At 39.6% G+C, this 15,847-nt stretch overlaps 1 protein-coding gene across 6 annotated transcripts in view; it reads left to right on the top strand.

Moving 5' to 3' along the window:
* Positions 1-15,847, top strand: part of ARHGAP6 (Rho GTPase activating protein 6) — a 496,950-nt gene that overhangs the window by 401,894 nt on the left and 79,209 nt on the right. For all 6 annotated transcript variants that reach the window (XM_053580492.1, XM_053580493.1, XM_053580495.1 and 3 more), the window contains one exon: positions 12,200-12,359. In XM_053580492.1, the coding sequence (XP_053436467.1) occupies positions 12,200-12,359 (160 nt within the window). The remainder of the gene's footprint in view (positions 1-12,199; positions 12,360-15,847) is intronic.

Here is a 15,847-nt window from a genome sequence, read left to right as displayed (position 1 = left end):
ATTTCCAGCCTTGTGAGCCAGGCAGTCTCTGTTGCAGAAACTCAATTCTGTCCCTGTAGCCTGAAAGCTGCCATAGACAACACCTAAATGAATAAGTGTGACTGTGCTCCAATAAAACTTGATTTATGAAAACAATCAGTGGGAAGGATTTGGCTCACAGGCAGCAGTTTTCTAATCCCTGACTAGTCTGTTTGTATTAGCAAAATCCGTATCATCCTCTCCATTTCACAGACAAGGAAAGTGAGGTATTGGGAGTGTAAGTAGCTTCCCAAAGGACCACATGGTGGGTAGGTGGCAGAACTGGGCTGAAACTCAGGGAGTCCAACCTGCCAGCCCTTGCTTTTAGCCACCACCCCGTGCCACCCTTATTTTGAGCAGTTGGCTGGTTGGCTCCCCAAATCCGCGTGGCTCATTCTCTCACCTCCTTACAGGTCAGCTCAAATATCATGTTCTCGGTAATGCTGTCCTGCCAGCTGCCCAACACTGATTCTTCTCACCTTGTGCTACCTTCTTCTCTAGCGCTTCTCACCTTGTAAAACTTGATGTGTAATTTACTCATTTATTGGGTGAGTTTCTTTTGTGTTTTCCCCCACTAACCTAAAAGCTCCCTGAGGGCAGAGCTCTTTGTTTTGTTCAGCAGTGAATCCCAAAGACCTAGGAGAGTGTCTTGATTGTAGAAGGTGCTTGTTAAGTATCTGCTGAATGACTGAGGCCTGGTTTTCCATCATGCTGCTGGGAAATATTTCAATACATCTTATGTAGCAATAAATAGCTAATATGCCAAGGCAAGAGGTAAAAATGGACTACAATTCCTGCCAACTCTCCAGAATTTTCGAAAATTCCTGCTCATAAGAAGACCAGAATGGATAAATAAAATACCAAATTATATAGAGTGTGAGAGAAGTGTTAAATCTTCTTAAATAAAGATCTGTTGAGGAGTGGCTGAGGAATCAAAAGAGAGAAAGAATGAGCAAATGTTATCCTGTTGCATTCATAATGGGATTCAACCAGGCATGTGACAGCTACACAAATACCTGTGCCTTCCCTGGAAGCTCATGAAGAAGGAGTTCCTTGTCATTGGAGATGTGTTTATACTGTAGTATAGTTATAAAGAACTAGGTGGCCCTTTCCAGAAATGTTGGTTGTGGGCCTGGTATTTAAACTTAGGCCACATTTCAGCAACACATTGTGATTATCTGGACACTTTGGCTCTACTAATTATTAATAAATGACAGTTGGCAACATTAGAAAATAATTAGAAGAAATTTACCCCCTGGCATAATTTATCTAAATGGCATGCCGTTCCGCAGGGCCTTAACCAACCTATTTGGTCTTTTCTTCTTCCTCTCACCCATATGGAACCACAATGCCTCTGACACCGTTAGAATAAAAGCATCTTATACATAGTGGTAGTGGGACTATTTATTAATGAATTCAATACACATTTCTTAATAGCTTTTCATGTCTCTAGAACAGCCAGGCTTGAGATGGGGATGCAAATTTAGAGTGGTGATGGTTAATGTTAATTATAAGTTGATTTTCTACTTATCCAGGGCTCACTGGGAGCTAATGAACCCTCTGTAAGAAATTCATTTGCATTGTCTGGTACAATCCCTGCAAACTGAGAGTTAGGTCTTGTTCTTTGCTCCATCTTACTGATAAAAATAACTGAGGCTCAGAGATGTTTTGAATCTTACCAAAGCGCTCCCATTTATTTGAACCCACATCTTCACTACCACACCAGTGAATCTCAACCTTTATTTTGTAAAAATAAGACTAATCTGAGGATGCTGATTTACACAAGATGGGGGTTCTTGGGCCCTATCCCTTGTGTCTCTAATTATCTAAATCTACCCTAGAGCCCAGGAACCTGCATGTTTAACAACAGTCACCTGCCCAGGTAACTTGATGCCCTAGGTTTGCAAATCACATTTCGAACAGTCCTGCATCACCCCTTGCTTGGCCCTGGGGAGTTTACAATTGGATGTGGTTAAAGAGTTGCTGCAACTAGACACTAGCCCCAAGGGTGCAAGAAAACAATGTGGTATAGACCAAAACCAAAATTATTTCAATCAATTTGATGTCAAGGGAAAATCAAGTCTATTTGTAAAGATGCAACTTAGTGCATAAGAATGATCTTTCTGAAGAAATCATAGACATTAGATAATTGGGCTTTTCATCTGTCTTCTGTTTCTTTTTCTAAATGTTCAGACATATGCTTCTGGAGGAAAGGGCATTTCTTTAATCAAGTCTTTTGGTGAGGTATTCTCCCTTTAGTCATGGTACTATTGTATTGGGATTTTTTTGTTCACTTCTTTTAAATAGGTTTGTGGTGTTTGTGCTTTGTAATGCTTAAATAGGACTTATAATAAGTTCTATGATTCTGTTTAGGTACAAAATACACAGAAAAATACATGTAGAGTATATATAGTAATACATAATATACATAAGACTATATAGTTCATATCTTTAATGATAAAATGTATAAGTTATTGTTAATATTCCTGGCACTATCATTTTAAGGAGATCCTATGTAATTTAGGCCTAATAGCAGACCTAATCTGTGCTATGCCAGGTTTCCCAACCTCTGCACTATTGATATTTTGGTCCGAGTAATCCTTTATTGTCAACAGTCGTCTTGTGCACTGTGGAATCCCTGGCCTCCACTTTCTAAGTATCAGTAGCCCCATCCCAAATTATAATACGAAAAATGTCTCCAAGTATTGATAATGCCCCTGGGAGGCGATTTTACCCCCAAGAACCACTGTGCTATATATCCTTTTTATTTTTTAGCACATTGCTACCCATTATTAATTCTGTTACATAGTATCCCATAATAAAAGTATATTTTTATAACTTTCAAGGTCTTCAGTCTATCCAGAGACATCAAGTCAGTTTCAATTTTACCTACATTTATAAAATTGAAACAAATTTGAAATCTTCTGTTTTGAATTCTTAAAAATATATATATATATCCTATGATGACCACTTAAAGGACTAGACTCCAAGAGCCTTAAAATGAGTCATCCATTTATAAGATAAACAGTCACCAAAGAAAAATGCTCGCCTGGAATGTGCATTTGAGAGTAGAGAACCAGCCAGAATCATATTCTCGGCTGTGCTGGGGGGATTTGGTGTGTTTCTTGGGTGCTTGTTTATCACTTTGTGGTCCATGTCACAAGAGTCACAGGATGACATTGACCTTTGTGTTCATGTCTTACTGCTCCTGTCATGTCTGATGGTTGGAGATAGTTATGATGGGTTGACACTTCCCCAAGTCACATATCCTCACATTTCCTTTCTCCCCAACATACCAGTATTTTTTGACTCATGAGCAGACTCTGTTTTAAAAGACTTTTTCTTTGCAGCTTATTCAAATGCAGAATACTTCTTCCCACATATGAACAACATCACACGGGTCAGCTGGGTTTCCAGTTATTTAACTCCTGATGTGCCTGATTCATTAGTCCCTAGATTACAAATATTCATTCAGTGGCACTTAGGTGCCAGGTACTGCCTTGGATACTGGGAGCACCAAGGTGAAAAGCCAGACAAGGTTCTTGCCCTCCTGAATCTGGCTGATGTATATATTATAACTTAGGGTGCAGGCTGCTAAGACAGCACGTGGTGCCAGATACTGTGTAAATATGTGTAGGGCACTAACAACCCTAATCTCTATATAGCAGGTCAGCAAACTATAACCAGTAAGCCAAATCCAGCCTGCTGCCTGTTTTGTGTGACCTGCAAGTTAAGAATGATATTTACATTTCTAAATGATTGGAAAAATTTCAAAGGAGAATAACATTTGGTAAAAGTAAAATTATATGACATATGAATTTTCTTGTCTATAAATAGAGTTTCATTGGAACTCTTGTTTACACAGGGTCTAGGGCTGTTTCGTTCTACAATGGCAGAGTTGAATTGTTGTGGCAGAGACCCTAAGACCCACAAAGCTAAACGATTTACTATATATAATTTTCTACAATTCTGTTTTGTGGGAAAAATGCTTTCGAAATTCTAGTCATTGGACCTCTCCTGCCCATAGTGGTGGCAGCAGTACCTGGAGTACAAGCAGCGCCTTCGCATCACATATTGGGGAGATAAGAATCTGATGGGAAGTGAAGACCTGTTGTTGGAAGGTCTGTCTGGAGGCGTGCCCTCCTTGGAACTCAGGCCCCCACCCCCAGCAGCCTGCTTTCCTAGTGCTTCCTCCTATCCTGGAGTACTTTCCTATTGCTGTGTAACAAATCACCACAAACCGAAAACATTAAATTAATACACATTTAATACTTTACAGATCTAGAACTCACATGTCTGAAAGAAGCCTCGCTGGGCTAACATCAAGGGCCACATTCCTTCTGGAGGCTCTAGGAGGTAATTTGTTCCTTGCTTTTTCCTGCTCCTAGAAACTGCCTGCACTTCTTGGCAGCATCTCCATTCTTAGAGCCGGCAGCCTGGCGCTTTCAAAGCTCCCTCTCCCTCCCATCTCTGCTTCCATCATCATATCTCCTTCTCTGACTCAGCTGCACCTGCACTTCCCTCTTGGTAGGAGGACCCTTGTGATTACATTGGGCCAGCCCAGACAATGCAGGATAACTTTCCCATCTCAAGAACCTGAATTTAATCACATCTGCAAAGTCCTCTTTACCATGGAAAATAACATAGTGACAGATTCCCGGGCTTCAGGTGTGGGCACCTTTTGGGGAGACATTATTCTGTCAACCACGCCTCCGGTAACTCTGCACTGTAATTCTTTTAACTTCTGCAGAACAACATGTAGCCTGAGGGGCATCTCTCCAGCTTGGATACTGAAGTGGACATGAGTATGGCCTTTAGCCTCTAAAGAGTATCACATTTGAGTCATTTCTTTGTTGTTGTTGAGTGAAAAAAAATAAGGATTATGACATCACTGCATTTGTTTAATAAAAGAAAGCAGCACCATACTTACTCCTGGGAGTCTATTAAGCTCAAATTTTGTTTCAATAAGTAACATCTTCACTATTATGACAATCATAGAAATAGCTTTGTTTCCTACGATAGATTTACATCTTTCTTTGGTGACAGAGAACTTCTTGCATTTTCTAGACTTACTACAGAGCAGACTTATTATTACTGAATATTATTATTGAACCAAAAGATGGACGTTCAGACTCAGAATGAATCATATCAAGATCTTGAGCTCAGTGGTTCGCAGCCTTGGCTGCATGGGAGAATCAGTTGGGAAACATTAAAAATATGTATTTTGTCTTAGCTCAGGCTGCTATAAGAGTATATCCTCGGATGTTCTGTCCCTCTAATAAGTCCAAATATACCAAAGTTTAAAAATCTAAAAAGTTACAAATCATGGGCTGTAAGATATAATGAACTAAAAGAAACTTAAAGCATGACACTTCACTTTTTATCATGCTAAGTGTAGGCATTTGTGAACAGTATGAAAAACCATATGTTACTTGATTGTGCTGGGCTGTTTTAATTGGGAGAAGAAAATGAAGGCTCAAGAAAAATGTAAACTGACCAGGTTCTATTTTGACAGACTTAGGAATGTCTTTTAATTCTATTTTTCCAAGATAAAAATATTATTTTCACCATGTCAAAAAACTTGAACACATGGGCGGTGCCTGTGGCTCAGTGAGTAGGGCGCCGGCCCCATATGCCGAGGGTGGCAGGTTCAAACCTCAGCCCCGGCCAATACTGCAACCAAAAAAAAAATAGCCGGGCGTTGTGGCGGGCGCCTGTAGTCCCAGCTACTCCGGAGGCTGAGGCAAGAGAATCGCTTAAGCCCAGGAGTTGGAGGTTGCTGTGAGCCGTGTGACGCCACGGGACTCTACCCGAGGGCGGTACAGTGAGACTCTGTCTCTACAAAAAAAAAAAAAAACTTGAACATCAGGTGGTGCCTGTGGCTCAAAGGAATAGGGGACCGGCCCCATATACTGAAGGTGGAGGGTTCAAACCCAGCCCCAGCCAAAACTGAAAAAAAAAAAAAATTGAACATCTTCTTTCTCCCTTCTGCTTCTCCCTATCTTGGTGACTACTGTCACTATCCACCCAGTTACTCACGCTATAACCTTGAGAAGCATGCTAGATTACTCCTCTGCTTCCACTGCATTCGGTCTGTCCCGAAGTATCTATGTAGTTCTATCTCTCATGTCTTCTCAAATTGGAAACAGCAGCATACCTAGCACAGAGTCTTTTCTTATCTCTGCATCTTTGAGTTGCTCTCACCTTCAGGTCCTTAAGAAATGTGTTTCTAACCTCTTACAGCCACCTGATCTTTGATAACCCAAACAAGAACACACACTGGGGAAAAGAATCCCTATCCAATAAACGGTGCTGAGAGAACTGGATAACCACATGTAAAAGACTGAAATTGGACCCACACCTTTCACCACTTACAAAAATTGATTCAAGATGGATGAGAGATTTAAATCTAAGGTGTGAGACAAAAATCCTCAAAGAAAGTGTGAGGAAAACACTGGAAGATATCGGCCTAGGGAAAGATTTTATGAAGAAGACTTCTGTGGCAATTGCAACAACAACAAAAATAAACAAATGGGACTTAATTAAACTGAAAACCTTCTGTACAGCTAGGGAGACAACAACCAAAGCAAATAGACAACGTTCAGAAAGGGAAAAGATATTTGTATATTATGAATCAGACAAAAACTTGATAGCTAGAATCTATAGAGAACTCAAATTAAGCAATAAAAAAGACCCAACAATCCCGTATATCACTGGGCAAGAGACATGAATAGAACTTTCTCTAAAGAAGACAGATGAATGGTTAAAAAACATATGAAGAAATGCTCATTATCCCTAATCATCAGAGAAATCCAAATCAAAACTACCCTGAGATATCACCTAACCCCATTGAGAATGGCCCACATCACAAAGTCTCAAAGTTGCAGATGCTGGCATGAATGTGGAGAGAAGGGAACCCTTTCACACTGCTGGTGGGATTACAAACTAATACAACCATTTTGGAAGGGAGTGTGGAGAATCCTCAAAGAAGTCAAATTAGACCTCCCATTTGATCCTGCAATCCCATTACTAGGCATCTACCCAGAAGGGAAAAAAAAAACTTTTTTTTTTCATAAGGACATTTGCACTAGATTATTTATTGCTGCTCAATTTACAATTGCCAAATTGTGGAAATAGCCTAAATGCCCACCAATCCAGGAATAGATTAACAAACTGTGAAACTGTGGTATATGTATACCATGGAATACTATACAGCCATTAAAAAGATGGAGACTTTATATCTTTTACATTTACCTGGATGGAGGTGGAACACATTCTTCTTAGTAAAGTATCACAAGAATGGAGAAGAAAGAATCCAATGTACTCTATTCTAATATGCAGGCAGTAGATGAGCTAATACAAGGGGGGAGGGTAGGGGAATGAGAAAGTGGGGAGGGGGGGATTGGGGTCTTGGTTTATGGCACACTTCTTGAGGGCAGGACACAATTATAAGAAGGATGTTAACAAATTCAGTCAGCGTAACCTAATTCTTTGTACCCTCAATGATCTCAAACAATAAAAAAAAAGAAACTATAAAATAAATTAATGGTGGCTCTGTGCCTGTGGCTCAAGTGGCTAAGGCACCAGCCACATACACCTGAGCTGACAGGTTTGAATACAGCCCCAGCCCGCCAAACAACAATGATGGCTGCAACCAAAAAATAGCCGGGCATTGTGGCGGGTGCCTGTAGTCCCAGCTATTTGGGAGACAGAGGCAGAAGAATTACTTGAGCCCAGGAGTTGGAGGTTGCTGTGAGCTGTGATGCCATGGCATTCTACCCAGGGTGACACCTTGAGGCTCTGTCTCAAAAAAATTTTAATTAATTAATTAATTAATTAATGAAAGATGATTAAAGGACAGAGTAAAATTCCATGAAAAAAGAATAGGCATATTTGAAAGAAATATAAGTTGAACTTCAAGAAATGAAAAATGCAGATAAAATTAACCTCAATAGATAAGTTAAAAACAGTAGATTAGAATGAATGAACTTGAAGATAGATTTTAGGAAATTATCCATAACATAGAAAAGTAAAGAAAGAAAATGTAAAAGGTTGGGGAGACGCAAAACTGGGTGAGAAGGCCTCATGTATACCCATTATATTCCAGAGCAAAAGTTGGGAGAACATGGAACAATTGGGGAATGGTGGGGATTCAAAGAGGTAACAGATCACAATTTTTAAAACTTATTAATGACATAAATCTTTGTGTTCAGAACAGAGGAATCTTGAGCAGGAGAAAAACAAAACACTATATGAGCATGTTGTTCTGAGAATGAACAAAAACAAATGTACTCAAAAAGAAAAAGACGTGTTACCAGTCATCTTTCCCATAAGCAAATCTGCTCACATTCCTCTCTTACTCAGGGTTCCTGAATGACTAGCTATCACCTACAGAGAGAAATCTAATCCACTTTGCATTGCCAACAAAGAAGGCTCTGCAGGATCTGGCCCTAACTTCTGCTTGGCTTCACCTCCTGCTATTTCTCCCCATCCAGCCTTATAATTTCCCCGAACAAACCTGTTCTCTCAAACTCATTTGACTTGGCACCCATTGTTTTCTCTAAAGTTGCACTTCTACTGACAAACTCTTACCCCTCTTGCTCAACTTGAAAGTCTTTATTGAAAGACTACTTTCCCTATAAAGCTTTCCTTGATTCCCTGGATAACAGGGCAAAGCCTTGCCTCCCAGGCACTCATTGCTTTTAGTAGTTATTTCTAGCATCTCATTCTCTGTATCTTATGAATTGCTTGTGTTCTTCCTACCTGAAGGCTAACTCTTTGAGAACAAGGACTGTCTTGTCAACTTAATAATCCCGAGCCTACTCCAGTGCTTAGCATGAAATAGGTGCTTATTAAGTATTGTTTGAATTAATTAACCAGGAAGACACAGGAAATAAGAACAAAATGTGCCTTCTAGGAACTGGTTTATTTTAGTCATAAGCAATAGTTCAGAGACTGGCAAACTTACAGGTCACCAGCCAAACCCAGCCTGCCACCTATTTTCGTAAATAAAGTTTTATTAGAATGCGGCCACACTCATTTATTTATAAATTATCTGTGGCTACTTTTATGCCAAAAAGGCACTGTTGAGTAGCTGTGATAGAGATCACATGATTTATGAAGCCTGGAATATTTGCTATCTGATTCCTTATAGAAAAAGATTGTCAAACCCCTGCTATAGATAATTAAGCCCATTAGAGGTCATATTTTTAAATGCTTTTAAAGAATAAGTATGTAATTCCATTGGTATAAATGTTTTTTTGTTACTCAAGTGAACTGCACTGCGGAGTCTAGTCTTTCAATATACTCATCACCTGAATAGTGTATTATACCCAACAGGTAAATTTTCACCCCAGACCTCCCTCCACCCCCTTCCTTCTGAGTCTCCAGTGTCTACTAAGTAACTCTGTATGATCATGCACATCCGTCAGTCTGCTCCCACTTATAAGTGAGAGCAAAAATATTTGTTTGCTTGTTCCTGATTCACTTCACTTAAAATAATGGTCTCTAGTTCCATCCAAGTTGCTGCAAAAGACATGAAGTCATTCTTTTTTATGGATGCATACTACTTTGCAGTATACCCTGTATACAGTATATACCACAATTTCTCTATCTGTTCATCCATTGGTGGGCACTTAAGTTGGTTCAGATATGGATCTTTGCAATAGAACAATGTACTGTAATGAACATATAAGTGCAGATATCTTTTTTATCAAATGACTTCTTTTCCTTTGGGTAGATATCCAGTAGTGAGATTACTGGTTGGAATGGTAGGTCTACTTGTAGTTGTTCGACAGATCTCCATACTGTTTTCCACAGAGGTTGTACTAATTTACATTCCCACCAACAGTGTATAAGCGTTCCCTTTAGCCATCAGCTCCCTTAGGTACCTAAGCTTATATCTAAATGTTACAAACTCATCTGAGACTTTCTATGGTAGGGGGAGCAATTTACCTGTGGTCTACCTTGTGGTACCCTAAGCTTAGAGGGTGTGTGTGAGGGGTAGCCCCAAGATTTAAGGTTCCAATTCCTAACATTTTAAAATGGTGCTTAGACTAGTTATAAAAGAAAATGAAAAAAGAAAGAAAATAATCCAAAATGCACTAGACCTGGGGGAATTTTCTTCCGTTCACTACAGCCTACCCACTTTGACTGGATTTGTCCCTCCCTCACTCCTCTCCTGCACCTTTCCTGCAGCACCTCCCCTCAGTTCCCGGGCTCCTGCCAGTCTTTGTCGTTCTTGGGATGTAAATTCACACATGTTCAGGTAAATCGAAAACCTTCTCTTCCTTTAGCTCATGCCCAAACACTGCCTCATCTATGAAGTCTTTCCCGGCCACTGTCTAAAACTGCAAATCCCTCTCCTCAACTCCCTCATCCCTGCCCTTTAGTCCTCCCTACCAGTTGTCATTATTTAACACTATACCTTTTATTGACTTGTTTCTTCTGCCCCTACCAGAGTACAGTATCTCCATTTGTTAAATGAATGAATAAAATCTCAGATAAAGAGGAGGGAATATCAAAGCATTAACGTAGTGTCATTCACTGTTTGGAATAAACACTCTAGGCAAGGATTTGCCACCAGTGTGGAAAAAATATCTTAATAGTTGCTGGAGCCAGTTTTTATGTCTCCCTCCTTTAAGGTAAGTGACTTCTTTAAGATGGTGAAATGTTAATAGGATTAAGTGTTCCATTCATTGCAATGAGTTCCTGGCAGCACCTGTGTGAGCCAGCACCTCTTCTCCCCCAACCAAACTTTCTTTTTCTTGATCATTGAGGTAACAATAGCTGCCTCTTCAAATCTATTGCACCGTGGCTAGTATCTGTGATTCAAAGGGAAGCTTCTTATAGTAAGAGGACACTAGGTTTCAGAGGACTATTTGTTTCTTAGGCTAATACTTCCTCTCTATCTGCATTGAGGGTGGAGCCATTCACCTTCAGTGGCCAGTGGAGTGTGTACTTGTGCACACAAATGCACGCTTAGGATTGTGGGAATCTTTGACTTGACTCTTTGATATAGAGTATTTTCGCATCAAATATCTATAAATACTGTACATATAGATTGATCATATCTCTGCGTATATTGTATTCAAAATAGCTCACGAAAGTGCTATGAATAGAAATGCAGTGGCTACTATTTTAGCTTAAGGTTAAAGCACTACTTTAGGTTGTGCTAGTTGGGTCCTAGTTCCAAATCTTATAAGCTTTATGATTTGGGGAAAATTACTTAATCTTCCCAATCCTCAGTTTCATCATCTATGTTATATTATTACATTTATACATCTATGTATTACTGTGATATTACTATAATGTATCATAAGCATATAGTATAACAATGTATCATAAGTACAGGTTCAATTATCTATTATGCAAGGTGGAAATAAAGTCTGTGTGCAATTTAAAGTAGTTTAACATAGTAAATTGCAAGCAAACTTTATGTCCACCCTGTATATTGTTATAGGTTGTAATCATATTCTATTATATTATTATATAATGTTATTATATTATTAAATATGATATAAAATAGGTCAAAGATGTTAACCACCTCAAAAGTTGTTGAAGGGATTAAATAAAAGGCCATTGACTATAGTTCACAATAATGTATAGTCTCAAAGACCTAGGAGGATAGTGAATGTTCCCAACACAAATAAATGATAAATGTTTGAGATGATGGATGTGCCAATTCCCTTGATCTGATCATCATACATAATATGTCTTGAAACATCACTATGGACCACATAAGTATGTACAATTATTATTTGTAAATTAAAAAAGCCCTTGACATACTTGCTGGCACATGGTCGGCTCTTGGTACACATTCACCCCCCATATCTAGTGTACATGATTTTACACTGAGACAGAAAAACAAAAAAATTCTCATGTGTTCTCAAAAAGGAAAGAAGTAGGACCCTTGCAGCACCTTTCCAAGCAGTTTGCTTTGGCCTCCATATGCAGCATGAGATGAAATCGCACGATCCAGCAGATACTCAAGATTTTGACTTTTGCAACTAACTGAGAAAATCCATGGTAAACTAAGAGAGGATTTGATTTGGGGAATTGAGAGTTGATTGTGGAACACAAAGATGACATTTGCTTGACTTTATTGCTGACTGAGAAAAAGGATGTTTGTGAGAGGTAGGTGGACTGTGTAACTCTTCATGTTTTTTCCCTTGGCCTGTAGGGTGATTTCACCTGGAACAGCATGTCGGGCCGCAGTGTGCGACTGAGGTCAGTTCCCATCCAGAGTCTCTCGGAGCTGGAAAGGGCTCGACTTCAGGAAGTGGCTTTTTATCAGTTGCAGCAGGACTGTGACCTGAGCTGCCAGATCACCATTCCCAAAGGTAAGGCCCTGTCTGCCTCTCTTCTGAGGAATGCTACAAGTCACAAGCACTGAACTCTTCTCAGGCCTCACATGCACACAGGAAGGAAATGACAGCTCTTCAGCCACTAGCTGGCATTACTGTCCATTTTGCAAGACATGTTTAAGCAGGACAGTTGCATATCAGCTGATACGTTTATTTAAAGGGAAGGTCAACTTGAGGCATTTGTATCTTAATAGTCTACCTGGCTTTAGAACAAGCCAGGTTAAATTAAAAAGGACTTTCAGAAAAGTCAGCTTTCTACATTAAATGTTTTGGCACAGTAACTGAGATAATGCCGGAAAGGCTATGTTAACCACTGTGATAAAAATGTGTCAAATGGTATATGAAGTGAGTGTATGATGCCCCATAATCATATCATTGTATACAGTTATGATTTAATAAAAAAATTAAAAAAAATAAAAAAATAAAAAAAAACAGAAAAGTCAGCTTAAAAGGTGAGAAGAAAACCTGTTTCTATCTCAATTTGTTTTCAAAATAACCATTTGAAAAAAGCCTTAATCTAGAAAACATGTCATTTGACCTTATGCAAACTCAGTGTCAGGGATTTTTCCCAAGTTACCTCATTTTCATCTAGTCTTTCAGCTGCTGCGCTCTAGGTTGCACTGGAGCCAGTGCACAGCTGACTGGCTGGTGTTTTCACACAGATCTTGATTCCAGTAAAGATGAGAAACACGGACCTGAATTCCCTTCATCCATAGAAGTCTGATTCTGAATGTTTACTGTCGTCTATAACGGCACTTATAATATTTTGTATTCGTATGTAGCAGAAAGCTAATTTGAGACAGAATGAAAACTGTGATGTTATATACGTAGAGGAAATCTGCCATAAAAAGCAACCAGGTCAGTCTGCCTGAAATGTAGAGGAAAACAAGAGAGGGTTAGCAAGGGTCTAGGACAGTGGTTCTCAACCTGTCGCGACCCCTTTGGGGATTGAACGACCTTTTCACAGGGCTCGCCTAAATACATCCTGCATATCAGATATTAACAGTACGATTCATAACAGTAGCAAAATTACAGTTATGAAGTAGCAATGAAAATAATTTTATGGTTGGGGTCACCACAACATGAGTAACTGTATTAAAGGGTCACAGCATTAGGAAGGTTGAGAACCACTGTTCTAGAAGCTAGTAGATTGCCTTGGAGGACTTCAGATATGCAGACCTTCTCTTCTATTTTGTTTATTTTTTGGGGGGGGGAGTTAAGGGGATGCTTCATTAATATATATTCATAATAGAGTTCATGTATACAGAGAAAGCCAAAAATGTATCCACATTTTAAGAAAAGAAAAGGCTGCATCAAAATCATAATACTCGATATATACTACTAATAAAAGATGAATACAAGTCATGTTGAGTACTTCTTGTAATTGCAGAAGTCTATTGTTACTGGAGTATTACAACTTTAGTAAAGTCTTTTCCTTTCTTAAAATGTGTACACTTTTTTGGCATCATCTGTATATATACACATAGACAAGCATGTGCTTATACACATAAACACACACATGTTGGTTCTCAGCCAGGAACGATTTTGCTTCCCATCCCCAGGGACCATGTGGCAATGCGTGGCTATGCTTTTGTCATAGCTTGGAGGAAGAATGCTCCTGGCATTTAGTGGATAGAGGCCAGGGGTGCTGCTACACACTCTACAGTGCACAGGATGGCCCCCTCATCCCCCACCAAGAAATATCAAGTGTCCAAGTGCCTAGGCAGAGTAACCTTGTCATACACACAGACACATACTCATCTCCTGTCACCCAGTGCCAGTGGTGCTGACTTTTTGGCTCAGCTGTGACTAACGGAAAGAGCACTGGCTTAGAGTCTGAAATCCAGGATTTGATAATGCTTCTCATCACTCCCCACACACACGAGCTCAGGTAATTCTCCTCTGTAAGAGGAGGCTCAGTCCTTTAACTAGAAAGAGTAGCACAAAAACACTGACCATGTTTTTCTTTGGATGGTAAGTCTGAGGACCACATTTTGTCTTTAACCTGGAATCTGAATCTCCCATGGGAGATCATAGCTACGTTCAGAAGGGAGAGGTAGGCAAGGCCAAGGGGAGGGTGAGACATGCGAGTCTCAGGACATGTGCCTTGTTCCTTTGACTTTCTTGACATGCTCTGTTTACTCCCACAACCACAGCCAGTTCCTCGCAAGAGGAAATCCCCACCCCTGTTCTATTTTTTCACATTAATCTTACATATAGAGACTCTCAACTCAGGTAAGCAGAGAATCACTTGGGCAACTGTGAAAAATGAGTACTCGTGACCATTAGGCCATATGGCTCTTCTCCTTAAGATAGGACCTTCTGCCTCACTGGGTCTTGATTTGGCTGTAGGGAGGAGATGAAGCCTCCCCACCCCCACAACTTAACTCTCATGGTAGCCCACATGGGGCCCAAGCATCCCTTCTCCCTTTAATGAGCACAAACATTATTTTCATTCCTTAAAAAAAGTAGACATGTTGTTGGCAAACAGCAGCATTTGTAGCAAAGGGAATGATGACTATGAAAAGTTTTTGAAACCTGGATTGAATTCTCATCAGATACCAGGGAACAGATATTCTTTGTGGCTTTGTTTTTAAATACAGTTAATTTGATATTCTTCTTTGTCCTTGCTTTTTAAAGAGTTCACTAAATAAATAACCCTCAGCAAACAGGCAATTTTTTAAAATTGGTCTGCTAGAGGCTCTGTCTCTGTTGCTTATTTCTGAGACTGCGTGGTTCCCAGAATATTCAGGGAACGATTCATGTTATCAAAATGTTTGAAGATATTGCTGAGCCCCAGCTGTTGTTTTGATATTTTCTATCAAAATGGGAACTAATGCTTTACAGACAATTTTCTTACTTGTGGAGGAGAAAAGGAATTGTGTGGTTGAGTGGAAAAAATAGACATTGCTCAAGAGTTTTAAAACCATTTCATTGAGCATAAGATTATAAACATTAACAATTTACTGAGGTCTTTGAAATGCATGGCCAGTGGCGAGTGCTATGACAGTCTAAGTGTGGCCACTTGGTCCCATGCAAACCTTCAAGTGGAAGTTCTAAACAAGGTCAGATTCACTACATGAATAATTTTTGCAGGAAAATAAATGCAGCAGCCAGAACCTAAATCCTGAAGAAATGATAGTAAGCCTACTTCGATAGTGAGTATAACGAAAATGGAAACATATTCAAGCTCACATTTCTGTTCTCTGCCACTTTAGGGAGATCAGAGAGATTTATTCAGATGTCCCTATTTGGAAAACCTGCTCTTTGGTGAGACTGCTGCTTTCTGTGCTCAGATAAATGATATTATACTAAAGTCATTAGATGCTGGGTTTCACGGTAGGGAGAAAGAACTGAGGATTGGCAGGGAGATTGAGAAATAACTGGATTGATTTCTTAGAGTGGACAATAGGAGTGGAATCCAGGGTATAGGGGAGAGTTTGACCTTCTTGCAAGCTAGAATG

This window comes from Nycticebus coucang, chromosome X (genome assembly GCF_027406575.1).
Source record: "Nycticebus coucang isolate mNycCou1 chromosome X, mNycCou1.pri, whole genome shotgun sequence".
Taxonomy (NCBI): Eukaryota; Metazoa; Chordata; class Mammalia; order Primates; family Lorisidae; genus Nycticebus; species Nycticebus coucang.
The sequence above is the reverse complement of the archived record's forward strand: the minus strand, read 5'-3'. Positions and strand labels throughout refer to the sequence as shown.